The 14,995-nt window shown below is 35.7% G+C and overlaps 1 protein-coding gene across 1 annotated transcript; it reads right to left on the bottom strand.

Annotated features, from left to right (window-relative positions):
• Positions 1–11,156: 11,156 nt before the first annotated feature.
• TCF21 (transcription factor 21) lies at positions 11,157–13,626 on the bottom strand. The gene is made up of 2 exons (XM_072408921.1): positions 13,063–13,626; positions 11,157–11,608 (listed from the first exon to the last, which is right to left on the bottom strand). Exons 1-2 carry the CDS (start codon positions 13,510–13,512, stop codon positions 11,519–11,521), a joined length of 540 nt encoding a protein of 179 aa, XP_072265022.1. The 5' UTR covers positions 13,513–13,626; the 3' UTR covers positions 11,157–11,518.
• Between the last annotated feature and the right edge of the window lie 1,369 nt (positions 13,627–14,995).

Raw genomic sequence — 14,995 nt, 5'->3', positions numbered from 1 at the left:
TTAATGGGGGAAAAATCTGGGTTATTTTGCGGGACTGTGTAAAGCTTCTACAGCCCTCAAATACATTTAAAAAGATACATAATAAAAACATATATAATAATACAAATAACTATTATGTACCCCTGTATTTATTCCCCATGGTTGGACACGGTCAGTGACTTATTTGGGATGCAGAGGCCCCCTTTAACAAGGTGACTCCCAGATGTCCAACCATGGGGAATAAGTACAGGGGTACATAATAGTCACATTGTTAAAGTGGGCTTCTGGCATTGACAAAACTTTTTGACTTGCTGCTCTTAAATATAAGACTTACATACAGCTCTGTCTAGCTTTGTTGCATAAACCATGACAGTGATCTGTTTATTTAAAATTTATACAATAACAAGTATATACATAATACAAAACAAAAGGTTCACACTCTTTCTGTAGTGCTTATGTTCAGATAAGGAGCCTGTCTCTATCCTTGGTTGTACATTTTGTTTTTTTTTTAACATTTTCTCCATTTTCCCTATCTTATGTAGCCCTGCTGCTGAGATACCATTGAAACCTTGTATGTAATCTTTAAAGCTTTTCTTGACCTTTGTAGAATTGGGGAACCCTTGAAATAATTTTCAGATCTCAGGGAACCCTGCTATCAATACTATATCTACATCACATAGTTCATTAGCATGATGACCAGTGAGAAGAACGCCATCATGACAGATAGCCTAAAAGATTATTGGTGTCAATGGTAATTGACCTGGGAGGTCCAAACTACTCATGGCTCAAACTTTGGTGGAACCCTTAGTTTGCACAGAATCTTGGTTGAGAAACACTGCTAAAGTGTCACCATGCAATTTTACTGTAACAAAATTATCTTTGCCAAGTCATGGAATTTCACAAACCTAACCACATTTAGCTGTAAGATCTTGGCTTAGCTATATTGAAATGCATATATCTATGAATGGCTGCTGAGGCATGCCAGAATCCTTAGAGTTAGGTCAAAGTATATGGTTTCTGGCTGTGCAAAATAACATTTAAGTCACATTCGGAGTTACAATTAAAGGTAGATTAAAGCATATTTTAGTTCCTGTTTTCAGGCAATAAATTTGGTTGACATTTTTTTTGTTGTGACAAGTTAGCTTTAAGGAAGCTGTGATATGAATATCTCTACCAACAGAGCTTTGACAGGTCCCTCTTATCCCACTTTTTAAAAGGGTGCCTCCATGATCAGTGAAGGAGCAACATTTCGATGGGGAATTAGAGCAAAGTCAAGGTCTAGTTATGACCTGGTTTCAGAAAAAAAAAACTCTAAGTTTAAGAAGCCTAGAGAAAAATTGCTGTATTTTCTTTTAAGTGCCTTATTTGTTGTTAAACCTATTACTTGTTGTCATGTTCACTTTAAACAAAAATAACTTGTTATCTTCTGGATCTGTACAGAGGTAGTGAATCCAAAAGGCTTTTGACTCCCACTGAGCCTACTCACTGTAATCTAAAGTTCTATGGAAAAAACTGTGACTCCCTAAGGTGTTTATTTGAAAGGAAAGTTAAACTTTAAGAAAAAAAAAAAAAAACCCTAAATATAGTTAACTAAACAGCACTCATTAAATGCAGGATTCCTAAAGCTTGGCTGGAGTTTCTCATTCAATACTTTAGTAAGAGCACAGACAACTTCCCATTAAAACTCTTCTGGGTTACATTGACCTTTACTTGCTTCCTGACATCACATACAAGTATGTCTTCATACTACTTTGAAAGCTGGAATGGAAAATAAGTTTTAAAGCATTGATGTCAGGAATTCGGATATAAAAAGTGCACACACTCCCACCTCCTAAAATGAATGCGCTCTTATATGTCCAGATTTTCCCAGACTGTGGTTCAACATAGCAGTCACTTCAAAACATCAGCAATAATCACAAACACTCTTAAAGTTTATGATTCAATTTGTTAATCCACCTATCTTATCTGCCAGCAACAAACTGCAACTGATGAGGGCACAAGAACACAGCCTTCAAGTTTGTTTATTCTCATGGAATAGTTGCTAAAGACCGTATCCTGTATATTTTTGATTTGGAGGTGATATAATGTGCTTCAAGGCCACTATCTGTTAATAATTAAAAGAACTATGTTTTTTTAAATATTCTGGTTTCTTTTTTTTCATAAAGAGATAACTCTTGAATGTTGCAAGAATTTTTCCTTGCCCATTATTGGATGATTGGAGACAAAGCTTCATTTATTTACAAGATCTCTCCTGTGCAAAGCAGAGTAGCTATAATTGAGGAAAACAGAAAAAAGGTTTGCATGTTATTCATGGTTATTTATAACATTTTTTTCAGAACATAGGTACAAATTTTAAATAATGTTTGTTGACACTTATTGTAACACGATGCATCAATAATTAATAGGAGACATTTAAAATTTTAGTCCTAGTTGCATATACCGGCAAATATATGTTAAAGTTACTTGGCCACATCTTATCTCCTTTAAAAAAGTTGGTCCCCAAGATGAAACTTTTAACTTAAAAGAGATCCTATGTATTGCTTTGTATATTACCCTACCCTTTATTTATCTGAGGGGCTGCCATTATTGCTTTATTGGATTTGATTTGGGATCCACACTGGAAAGGCAATATCTGGAATTCTGGTGTGCTTATATACCTATATATAAGAAGGAAATGATAGCCTGCTCTAATTTTTTGCATGATATATTCAAGCAGACCTGACCCAGCAGTGTGGCTTTTAACATTTTTTTTTCAAATGTATGCTTTTTTAACTTAAATCTTTGAATTTGAAGTTAGCCTTTTGCAGGCTATCTTGGAACTGTGTTTGTGACTCTGCAAACCTTTGTACATTGCCCTATACCATTTACACATTTTCCTTTATTTGCTAGTTTTGAAGTGATCCGAGTGGCTGTCTTGGTTGCTTTTTTACCAATAAAAACCTGACAATGAACATTTTAAAATTGCTCCTTTTTGGTTAATGAATCTGTTAATAGAAAGTAATTAGCCCTCCCAGGTCTTATCTTGGGGCTACTGAATAATTTCCCTTTATTTTTGTGGAGAGGGGAGACTAGGTGGGTCTAAGTTGTTTGGCAAGGAAAACTGGGCAGGGCTGACAACACTCAGTTCACAAAAATGCTGTGCATTTTCAGACCGCAACAGGACATAAGTGCTGAGTGTATTTCTGAAACATTAGCAGAGATATTTCTGTACTTGTGAGGTCTCTAAGGGGATACAATGTGGGAAAAAGTGCACATAAGGCATAGATATACTGTGTTTATATATGGTTTATATTATATGTAGCTTGCCTAGATGTATACTTTAATAAAACCTATGCAGATTTGCAGATACTCAGAAAAACATTTTTTTATTATTTAATAAAAAAAAACCTTAAATAAATAGAAAAGGATTGTAACACTAGACTTATGCCATTAAAGTGGAAAAAAGAAAAAAATACCATATACTTTACTCGATCCCTCCACAAACCCAATAAGTTCACCCCTTTGTATAATGTTAAAAACGTGTTCATAGGCCTGCTTCAAACTTTGAAATATTTCTATTTTTCTATATAATTTATATAGAAAATATGCCTGATCATTATCTGCAATTGTATTTGCAGGAGCACTGCTTTGGGAACAATTTACTGCCAGGAGAGACTGAGAGGTTTGAACAAGCATACCAAGCAGTTCACCAAATGTTAGTAGTTTGGTAAAGTGAAACTAAGCAACTCTTCTCACTTTATTGCCATCTTCGCCTAGTCCTTTTTCAGATTTGGCATCTTTGGCCATCTTGATTGGCACTTCCAAAATGGCATTGGCAAAAGATTGTGAACAGGTAATTCATTTTTATTAAAAATAGATTGCGAACAGGCAAGTAAGTTTGTTTTATTGCAGAAGGGACATCACCTGTGCTTTCTGCAATAATAAACCTGTCTGCAATTTTTTTTTGAAATTAGTTCTCCTTTAAAAAAAGTTTTGTCCAACATACAGCTAGTGTGTTGGAATCCAACCTGGAAAGCCATTTCCTTGGCTTGTGGGACATCTCAACAAAAATGGATCCTTCATAAAATGCACATTGTATACCATTGAGATATATGAGATGGCATGATTGGAAAAGACAGTTATCAATGCTCAGTCACCAGCTGTGTGACATGATCTGAACATCTTTTTGGTGGGGTGATGACAGCTGATCAGTGGAATGTGTGTGACCTGGTACCAGCAATGTCAGCACCCACAGGGGGATGTGCAGAAAGGGGCTGTCATTGATTAACAGTGTAATGCATAAGATCATTTTCTCTATTGTAAACACTTTTACTGTATGGTTTATATTTATTTATTATCCTTCTAGGTTTAAGAATTCTACCTAATATTTTCTATCATGTGTTTTAGTTCCCAATGAAGGAGCATTGCATTGGAAGACATATGTCAGATAGGTATCTCACATAACCAAATATTGAATTTCCCATTTTGGCCAAGCTGTGTACCCTGAATTTTATTCATCAGATAAAAATGTTGCCCTATTAGTAGTATAGTATTTAAGTATCTAATGCTACAATATGATTCAAGGCTTTTGGCACTCTGGGTGTTAGAAAATATATAGTCTGAATCCTGGATGAAAAAGGTTGGAAAAGTCTGACCTCAATATTTTGCAGGCCTTATAACAATACCAACATGCTGAATTAATTTGATCAAGTGCAAGAACAATAGCATTTCCACATTAGTGTGATTAATAAAAAATAGAACGCTTTGCTTTGGAAGAACAGTTATTGAAAACTAGTAAAATGTGCCTGTTTGAGCACAGAAGGATCTGTGCTCAGTCCAATATGATGTCTGGTGAGTCTGATGAGGGACAACAGACGGTGGCAGGGTTTAAACTCTACAGTAGGAGAAGTCTGGTGGATATAACATACAATAGAGTGAGTATTGCAGCCTTGCATGGAGTATAGATTGTACAGCACAGTATAGAGATGCAGTAAAGAATTAACACTATACTGCAGTGTATAGAGTGGAGCAGTGAGCAGCATAGTGTACAGCATAATATATAGCGAGTATATAGTCAAAAAAAGGCGATTTTCAAGCTCCTGTCAACTTATTGAGTTAATTGCAAAGCTTTTAAATGTAGTAATTTCACCATAGTCTGAAAAATGTATTTTTAAAGCTCCCTGACAACTTTCAGAATTAATTGCAAAACCCTTAAGCAAATTGCTGGAGAAATTGGAGTGATCTAAGGGAACATGTCCCAGTTGAAAAACAACGTTTTTTTAGTGCCAATTCCCCAATTTAACGCCTCACTCTTCACCTATAGTTAGGCCCCTGTTTAGCCTTGGGAGACTAGTTGCGCTCTACCACTACATAGTAGTCCAGGACTTGCATGCACAAAGGATGATATCTGGGAAACAGGGATGAGCTACTGACCAGGAGACCACAGATTCAGACCAGATGGTAACTAATAGCAGCTACTACATTAAATAGAGACAGGTAATATGGCAGGTCATACATAGGTAACCAGCCAGGTGAGGTTTCCAAAGGAGTCAGGCAAAATTGTAGTTAGGATCAAGCAAGGTTAGGGCAGGTGGCAAGCAAACAAACAGTGAAATTGGCGCAGAGGTCAGGGCAGGTGACAGAAAAGAGGTAGCTAAGATCTGAAGCAGAGATCATAACAAAATCAGAAGATACTCGCACCTGTAGTAACAAGAAGCTCATGCTATCATGGGCAAAATCATCTGAGTAGATGCAACTTTTTTTTTTGCTCACTGGCCAAACAGAAACAGAAGGAAGAACCTGGGGCAGCTGGGCCAGCTACCACACTGCCATGAATTATAACTGAAGCTGTGTGGGGGGGGGAGTAGGTGCAAAGTGCACAAGGTCCCCAGACTCTCCTCAGCCAACAGGGGGCCCAATGGGGGCTCCAAGTCTGTTTAGCAGGGGGGTCCCAAGCCAATTGACTACAGGGAGCACTACTGGCTACATCTACCACTGAACTAGTCTAAGGAACTTGTAGCTCCATAAACAGCAACTAGATGGCGTATGTTTGTCTTGTCCAGCAAATGTTGAGGGAGATTGAAGCATAGACATATGTGTGTGCGTGCTTGTGCTTATACTGCGCTGCATGGCCCGCAGCAATAATCGCCCACCCTTCTGGAAGGCATGAGTAGGTGTGTGACCTCTTACAAAATAAAAATTCTTTATATTCTTTTAAAGCAGAGATTACTTTTTTTTATGTTGGTCATGGTACCACAGGTCCCCCTGATTCCCTAAAGAATTTGATTACAGTACTAAGTTTAGGGGCTTTTCAATAATTTTTCCATTTTGAGCAGTTTTTTGTGTGCAATTTTATAAAAAATTTATAAAACCTCTGAGTTTAATGAATAATTGCATACGGGTTAATAATGATCAAAGCTTTTAGAAGTATTGAGGTCTATAAATGAAAAGCAAGATTAAAACTAGTTTTAAAGGGTTGGAATTTCAAACCAGGAAAGATGTACTCACTACCAAAAATACACCATGATGATGCTTCAGCCACAGTGTTAGCTCATTGGTGAAATATTATAACAGTACATACTAAGGCTAGTGATTGGTGCAGTATCCACTGCCACTTTCCAAAATATTATATGATGTACGCGTTATAATATTATAATATTTACTGTATTATAATTACAATATTATAAATAAAATAAAATAATACAAAACAGTAAAAGGTTTAAAAAACCCCATATATAGTAAGGAACAGTTAAAATAATCTCTATCAGAAATTGGATGTTTTATTTATTGGTGCAATGTATCATATGTTGTATTATATGTTGTATCAATGTAATCAGATTTATGTGTAAATATTATGTTATTATGCAGGCAACAATTTCTGAAGTGCAAAAACATTTTGTCAAATAATGGCCCCATATGTAACAACTAAGGCAGACTTGAAGATGAAATCCAGGCAACACAAACTTATTCTTATTGTATGCTTCCCTTCCCACTGCAAAGGTTAGGTGCTCCACTTTCCAGAGTCAAAAATGTATTTTCCTGGCCCATAACACACACACAGACTCTTCCAGAGATTGTATGGGTAGACATCAAGGGCCTGCCCCAGAGAGCTGGGTAATTGAGGAGAGTGCCAACTGCTGGTGGAGTATGAGTAAAGTTGCATTTATGTCCTAATCCTCTATCTATATCCTCCTTGATAAAACCCAAACTCTTGCAGTGGAGGAGTAAACCTTCGTACACATGTCAGATGGGTGTTGTGAAAATGTACAGCGGTCCCCTGATGTCATTCACCAACCCAGCCTGGTGGATAATGGACAACTGATCAGGAGCAACCGCTGTGCACTGCTATAGAAGAGAGCACAGTCGGGTGCTGCCTGTTCATCCTTCCCCCTCCCCTCTTCGCTGAACAGAGCAGCACTGTGTGTACAGTTCTCATTCCTTCAGAAAGATCATTTCAAGCGACAGTGATCTGACATGTGTTCATAGATCTAAACCAGAGATTCCCAACCTTTCTTAAGTCACAGCACGTATTTTACATTAGAAAAATCCCATGGAACACCACTAAACAAAAATTTCACGTAGACAGGGTAATTAGCTACCTGCTGCCATCTAGTGGAAGAGTATTTCTTTGTTCTGCCTATCACAATACATCGCTGCTATAGACTAATGAAGACAAAGTTTTTGCTGTAAATAAATAATAATTTTCAGGCCAATTAACAGAAATTGGATAATTTCCCACGATACACCTTAAGATCTCTGGCACAGTGGTTAAAAATCACTGATCTAAACCCTTGCAATGGGGAGTAACATTTCTTTTTCAGTGCTACTCAAACTTTGTGCTTTAGTGCTTCTTCATTTAATGGCAGTCTTTGAGGTTAGTTTACTAAAGCAGTGGTTTCTTTTCAATCATTCTGGTATACACAAGGAATAAGTCTTGTGTTTTTTTGTCCTGCATACAACTGGAGATTCTTTAGAACACAGAACAGAACTGATTTGCTTTACTTAAAAATCTACACAAACTTTATCTACTTCAGTGAATTAATCCCTATGGTTGTGCTGACCCACTAAAAAGAAAGCCTTCTACCACGCCACAATCATAAAATTTACTTTTGCTTTTTACAAGCAGCTTTACTAGCATTGAGGCAATCAAAATGTCATGGCAACTTTCTATTACTTTTACCTTGTTTTTTATCTATTATGTTTTAGGGATTTTTTTTTATAAAAAGAATTGCCTTTATGTGCACTCAGATCGGAGCTTGGAAGAAAAGCAAAGTCTTATTGCCAGAGTGCAATCATATGTTCTTTAATATTAACTAATATTTATTGCTCTTGCAAATATTTAATTTGGCCTTTACACAAAGAGAACTATTAAGAATTGTCTTTTCCAAAAACAAATAGCAATAGGGACATCGCCATTTGCAGGGTGATTTAGGGGGGGATAAAAATGATGATCCAATGAGGAACCTATGTTGATCATTTTGTATATACAGTACAGAGTTCAGAATGGCAATGTGTCTTAGATTCATTATAGGTGATTTACATAGTGAGTGGAGAATGTTCACCCAGCAAAGTGACTGTTCACTTACTTAGTTTATATAGTCAAGTTGTGTTCATTTTGAATACCCGAGTTAAGTTTACAGCGGTGAATAACTCCCAACCATATTTTTTTACCCTCCAAATGCTTCACATAAAAAAGCCATTCATCCTAATGCCCCAGTGCATACAATATTGATTGGAAGGCAGATTGGTTATCTACAATTTAAAAAATCTATGACATACAGTGGCAACAGCAGATAACCACATGTCCATGGAATTATCTACAATCACTTACAGTGAAGGGCAGTAAAATGGCTTGGTTCCCTGCCTAAAACCCTAGTCATTTTCCACCTGACAAATGCCTGGGCATCCATAAACAACTGTTTTGGCTTCCCATAGATTTTAACAGCAGTGCACAATTCACCAGTGGGAAAGTTTACAGTGAACTGGAATAGGAAATTAACTAACCATGTGTATCACAAAGTCCAAAAATGTTGACAAAAACGTGTATGGGGAGAAAGTGAGAATGAGCCCTTGTACGTGGATTTCCAGGCTGTCAGTAAAAAGTAAATCAGATGCTGGCAAAAAATGGACTTTTGCTTGCACATAATTGGATAACTAAAATAAAAACATTACTATATATATATATATATATATATATATATATTCTATTAGGATAACCTACTACAGCATAGACACTTTTCACTTTGCAAAGTCAGTAAAAATGATAAAGTGTTCACTTTTTTGGTAAATAAGGTTAAACTCTGCTATCATCCAATCATAAAAAAATAAATTAGTTAACATGCACATTTTTTTTCATGTAGGTGATTGGAAAATTGAAGGGAACACAGCTTCACTTTATCACATTTCTAGGTGAACACTTTATTCCCTAGTCCTGTAGTAAATGAACATTACATTACATTGATCACTGTCCTAATAATGCTGGTGGGGGGAATCAGTTTGGATTATATACTTGATACTTGATCCCAAGCAAGTTATTGCTTTAGAGATGTTGGGGATGGAATGGAAGAAGGTCAGGAGTTCATCAGATCTTCAATATCCATAGGGAGGTGATGAAAAAACAAATAATACAAGCTTGTGACACCAAAAGACAAACAGCAGAGGATGAGAAGGGGAGGACACAGGGGAGATGAGAAGTGTAAGGTTGCAATAACCAACTGGATAAGGTGACCTGTGCCTTCCTCTGAGTGACATGGGAGGTGATAAGAGCGGATGATGAACTACAAGTCCCAGCACACCAAGCAGTGGTGAGCTGAGGTTTATAATAAAGTGCAGTAAATTGATCTCCTGGCATGAGACATCTGATCTTACCTTGAGAGGCTGCTATCTCTGACAAGAGAAACGGAAATGTAAAGCTCTCTGCTAGTACACTAATATAAATTACTGAGGACTTGGTATAAACAGTCCGGTCATAACCCTGAAACATTAAACAGCCCTGCTGGGATCTTGTGGATGAGCTGCTTCAGTGCCACTATCTCATCCCCTCTCCTTCTTTCCTCTGTTTATCTGAATGTAATCTCTTTAAAACTCCACCATCAACAGATTTCAATCCTAATCCTTGCAGGATAAAGCCGTGCCATTCGGTTCTAGCTTCCACCATGGAGCACTTACACCCTCTCTGCCCCCAGCATGGGCACCTAGCTGCCTTCCCCTCTGCCCACTGCCAGGGACTGGGGTCTGATCACTCATTGCATAGCACAGGATCAGTGATTGGAAAACAGTGGGATGGCAGATAATTAAATCAGTGGCTGATCTGTATCTTATACCAGGGTGCTGAAAGCAGAGCTTGGGCAGATATGCAGAGATCTGTGACCTTAATGGAAGATCTTATAAAAATAAATTCACAAAGATAAGACATGGGCAGCACCTGTAAGTGGTCCTAATGGCTAATCTACATGGAATTCCGAAGTCCTGCAATTTACATTTATATATATCTATATACATATATATATATATTTCTATCTATCTATCTATCTATCTATCTATCTATCTATATATATATATATATATATAGATATATAGATAGATATAGATATATATATCTGCATATATGCATATATATAGTTACTGTTTATACATACATATATATAAAATACCAACAGTAAACATTTATATTAAAAATATATCTGAAAATTAGATACATAAAACTACTGGTTCCTGTGTAAAAAAATGTGTATTGTACACATCAGCCGCCTTCTATTCATTTTATTTTAATTTATCAATAAACTTGGTTAACTATAATTACTGCTTCTCTGTAATGGTAGTAATAGTACTAAACAGAAACTTAAGTTGTGGAAGTCCAGCGATATTCCATAGGTTTATTATTGTGTTAATTAAATTATTACCCAGCCCGACCATTTATATAACTTTATTTCTAGTTTGTTTTTAATAATTTTTTACGGCTATCTATGGTGTAATATATAAACAATGTTCTTAAAATTTTTCCAAAAATAATACATTTTTAGGCAATTATTAAACCCAGGAAACAAAGCGTTTATCTATCTGTCATCTATTATCTATAAATCATTGTTATTCTATCTTTCTTTAAAACTCTGTCCTATCTATCTATTTTTAATCTTTCATCTTATATATCTTTTGTAATTTTCCAATATCTTTCTATCCCAAAGCAACACAAAATGTGCTCCATATATAAACAAGTATTTATTTGCAGAAATATCTTTCTCGTGGAAAAAAAATATATACTTTAATATAAATCTTTGTATCTGAAACGAGGGAGATCAGCAGATGAGGCTCTCAAAGCCTAACAAGACCCCCCAATTTTATCATATAGTACAAAGTTACAGACAAATTGTTCCGAGTTCCCTTGGACCAGCAAGGCTCAGGACAGCATGAAATATACGGCCATCGAGTTAAATATAAAAGGAGATCATTTGATATATACATTTGGTCTCTTGCATATGTTTATATAGTCTGTAGAAGTTCCTTGTCATCATTGGGTGAGATGTCCCTTCCTGCACTGGAGGGGTTCCTTCTTTCCCTAAGGTCATGATGCAGTGGTCCCACATAGGCGATTTGAGCCCACCACCTCTTTGAGTTCATTTTCAGGTTTTCCAGCCACCATAAACGGCCATGTCTGCAAAAAAAAAAAGGAAATAACTAAAAATTAGTTCAATGCTCCAAAAGAGACAGCTCTGTTATTGCTTAGCATAAGGCTACCCAGCCTGCAGAGTACAGACCCCCACAGGCACAGTCTGCAGCAATTGTATATATGTCTTCTTATATGAATATACATTCGCACACACACATACATACCATGAACATAGGGGTTTACATTCAGTCTTGTGTGGGATGAAAACCCTGACATGCAGGGATTAGTTTTACAGCAGATAGAATCACTGATTCATGGAAACACATTTATCACACACTAGTTTCCAGGCACAATTCTATCTGTATGGTCAGGGCTAATCAGCAAATTCTCTTTATTATAGTTGTTTTTGTTTCAAATAGTTTCTGCATTACTTCAAGAAATACATTATATTTGTATAACTTCAAATAGTCCTTCAAAAACCAGGGACTACTAACGGTATATAGCCTTTTCATAAATAAATTTTATTGTTTATATATCAAATCTAATATTCATGTTTAATCCTTTTATTTTAGTAGTCTAGCCAACATTTTCCCCACTCTAATATTTAAAAAGTAGTAGTAATAGTAATAATGATAATAACAATATAAAAACTGCTGAGAAAAACAGAACAAAAACTACTACTACTAATAATAATACCAAACTGCTAAATACCAATAAAGACTACTAATACCACTAATAAATATAACAGAATTATTATTTTTAATATAGTAGTAGTTGTTTCTCAGCAATTGTTATATATATATATATATATATATATATATATATAAATATATATATATATATGTATATATATAATTATAGTTTAATGATTATATATATGTTTATATATAATTTTAATTATTATTTATATTATGAATAATACCTACTATTTAACAACAACAAATAATAATACTAATTACAACTATTAGTAGACTAATAGAAGACTTCTAATAGTAAAAATAACTAAATAACTGCTGTGAAATAACGAGAAGACAAAATAATATAAAACACAAAGTAATTATAACAATAAATCTGTTTTGTGGTCTTTTTTTCCTTTATGTGTTTGTAAAAAATGTAATTTTAGTACAGAACTTTGTAAAAAAAATTAGTTTAATGTTAATAAAAACCTAAAGCTGTGTAATTTTTCTTAATTATGGAGAGTATGATCAGTAGTAGTGCTGATAAAGAATAAATTCCTCTCTTGTAAAAAAACAACTCCCTCTCCGAACTTCTTTCTAATTTACATGTGGAGAGAAAAGAGAATAGCTATGACTTTAGGCTTGGAGGGCACATGGAGGGTATAAAGCACTACAGAACATGTGGCACAAGGGTATCATCATGTTTATAGGGTTGTATCTGGTACCTGTGAAGTGTTCTTTCATGTCTGGCATTGATAATACAGTCATGAGTCTGTAGGTAAAATCCATGCACTATTCATGAAATCTGGTCCATTTGCTTACCAGGTTTACAGGATGGATGTATCCATTCTCATACTTGTCATTGGCCAGTATCTGCCTTAGGTGAGCTATATAGCTTGAAGCCAGCCTCAGGGTGTCCAACTTGGAGAGTTTGGTGTCCGGTGGTACCCAGGGTAAGGTGGTCTTGAGTCTGGAGAAAGCTTTGCTAAGTACCCTCATCCTGGCTCTCTCCCTGGCATTGGCAGCATTCCTCTGGACTTGCTTCCCTTCATGGTTAACCCCACCCAGGGGACTTTTCTTGCGTGGGGCTTTCCTCCTCTTTCCTGTAGCTCCTCTGCCTTTCTTGGGAGATCCATTGTCACAATTGGAGCTTTCCTCGTTGCTGTCATTTGAAATCCCAAACTCTTTGCTAGAATCCAGTTTAATGCCATCGCATCCCAACATTTCCACTTCTTGGAAGTCCTCCACATCACTTAGAGAGCCAGTAGACATGGTGTGTCCCCTTCTTCCCTTTAGGGATCAAGGTGTAAATGAATGCAGAATGAAGGGGATGTGTTTGATGGACACGCCTGTTCCAGTGTTTGTCTTAGGGAGAGAGCTGTGGAATTTGATGTGGACAGTAGTCATTTATTTATTGGATGGAGGGCGGGTCGGGGCTGAGCCTAATGATACAAGAGAGGAGGAGGAGACATTCTCCCCAAAGATCATCCAGTTCTCTTCTTCTAGCCAATGGCTTCCTCCCACTGCTCATCACTTCTTCATTCTTCTTATAGCTAGCAGACTTCATGCTATGTACATTTACTTACATATTATCATTTAAATAACAATTGCTTAACTTTTTACTAAACTCTTGCTGAATGTTTTGAGATGTTAATCAGTCTACATGTGTTTAAATTCTATCTGCTGCTGATCTAATAACTAATAAATAATTTTTTGTGCAAAATTTTAAAGCAGACACAGTTGCATCCTATGCCAGGATATATTGGAATTCCAGGATGAGCAGAATTCTAGGAGAGAATATCACAAGTGTCTATCATGACATGGCTGATGGCTTGCAGTGTCTCCTGAAGGATTGGACCCTATTACAGAGGTCAGAGGCCATCAGAGCTCATTACTATTTGATTCCTATAAAATAACAAACGGTCCTAATTCTGGGTGGATCTAGCACTGAAATAAAACTAACAGCACATGCTAAAAAGAATCCATTTACTTAAAACTTTTAGACATAAATAAACAATGGTGGCAGATAGCTTGATTTTCTTGCTGCTTTTTACACATATGACAATATAGGTATTTCCTATTCTAATGTAGAATTTCATATAGTCGTTGTTCATTTTTGTTTTTTGTTTAAAATACTATCATTTCTTAGTATTCAAAATAGATCATTTTAATAAAAATGATTTTAGTACCATTGATGAACGATTTAATAATAAATCGTACACACACATCCCATATATATATATATATATATATATATATATATATATATATATATATATATGCTGTGGAATGTAAGTTGGTAAGGCATAATAAACGTATTTGTCGGAAGTTTTCTTTCTGGCTACACGGTGATAGGAGATCCATAACTTATACAATATGTCTGATCTCAGTTCAGATTTAATTTGGTTCGGATAGATCATTTAAACTAAACATAGAGCTATCCACTCCCTATACACAGATCACAGAAAATTCCATTTACAATTAGGCTAAACACAAATCTATTAACTCTTATTGTATTATTATGTATCTGCTTTATACATAAGCAATACGCCTGGATACAAAGTTGCCTGCTGTAACAGATACAGTTTTTTTCATTTCATTGTTACTAAGTTCTTTAAATATATAAAAAAAGTTACATTTAGTATACCACGTTGTTAGAAGAAAAGGAAATAATGTTATTGACATGATCTAGTGAAGAGGTGGGTTTGATTTAGTAGTATATTACTGTTTTCACGTTGCTTTTTTAATAAATCAA

The sequence above is a fragment of the Pyxicephalus adspersus genome, chromosome 4 (assembly GCF_032062135.1).
Source record: "Pyxicephalus adspersus chromosome 4, UCB_Pads_2.0, whole genome shotgun sequence".
Classification (NCBI taxonomy): Eukaryota; Metazoa; Chordata; class Amphibia; order Anura; family Pyxicephalidae; genus Pyxicephalus; species Pyxicephalus adspersus.
This window is presented reverse-complemented; position numbering and strand designations above follow the sequence as displayed.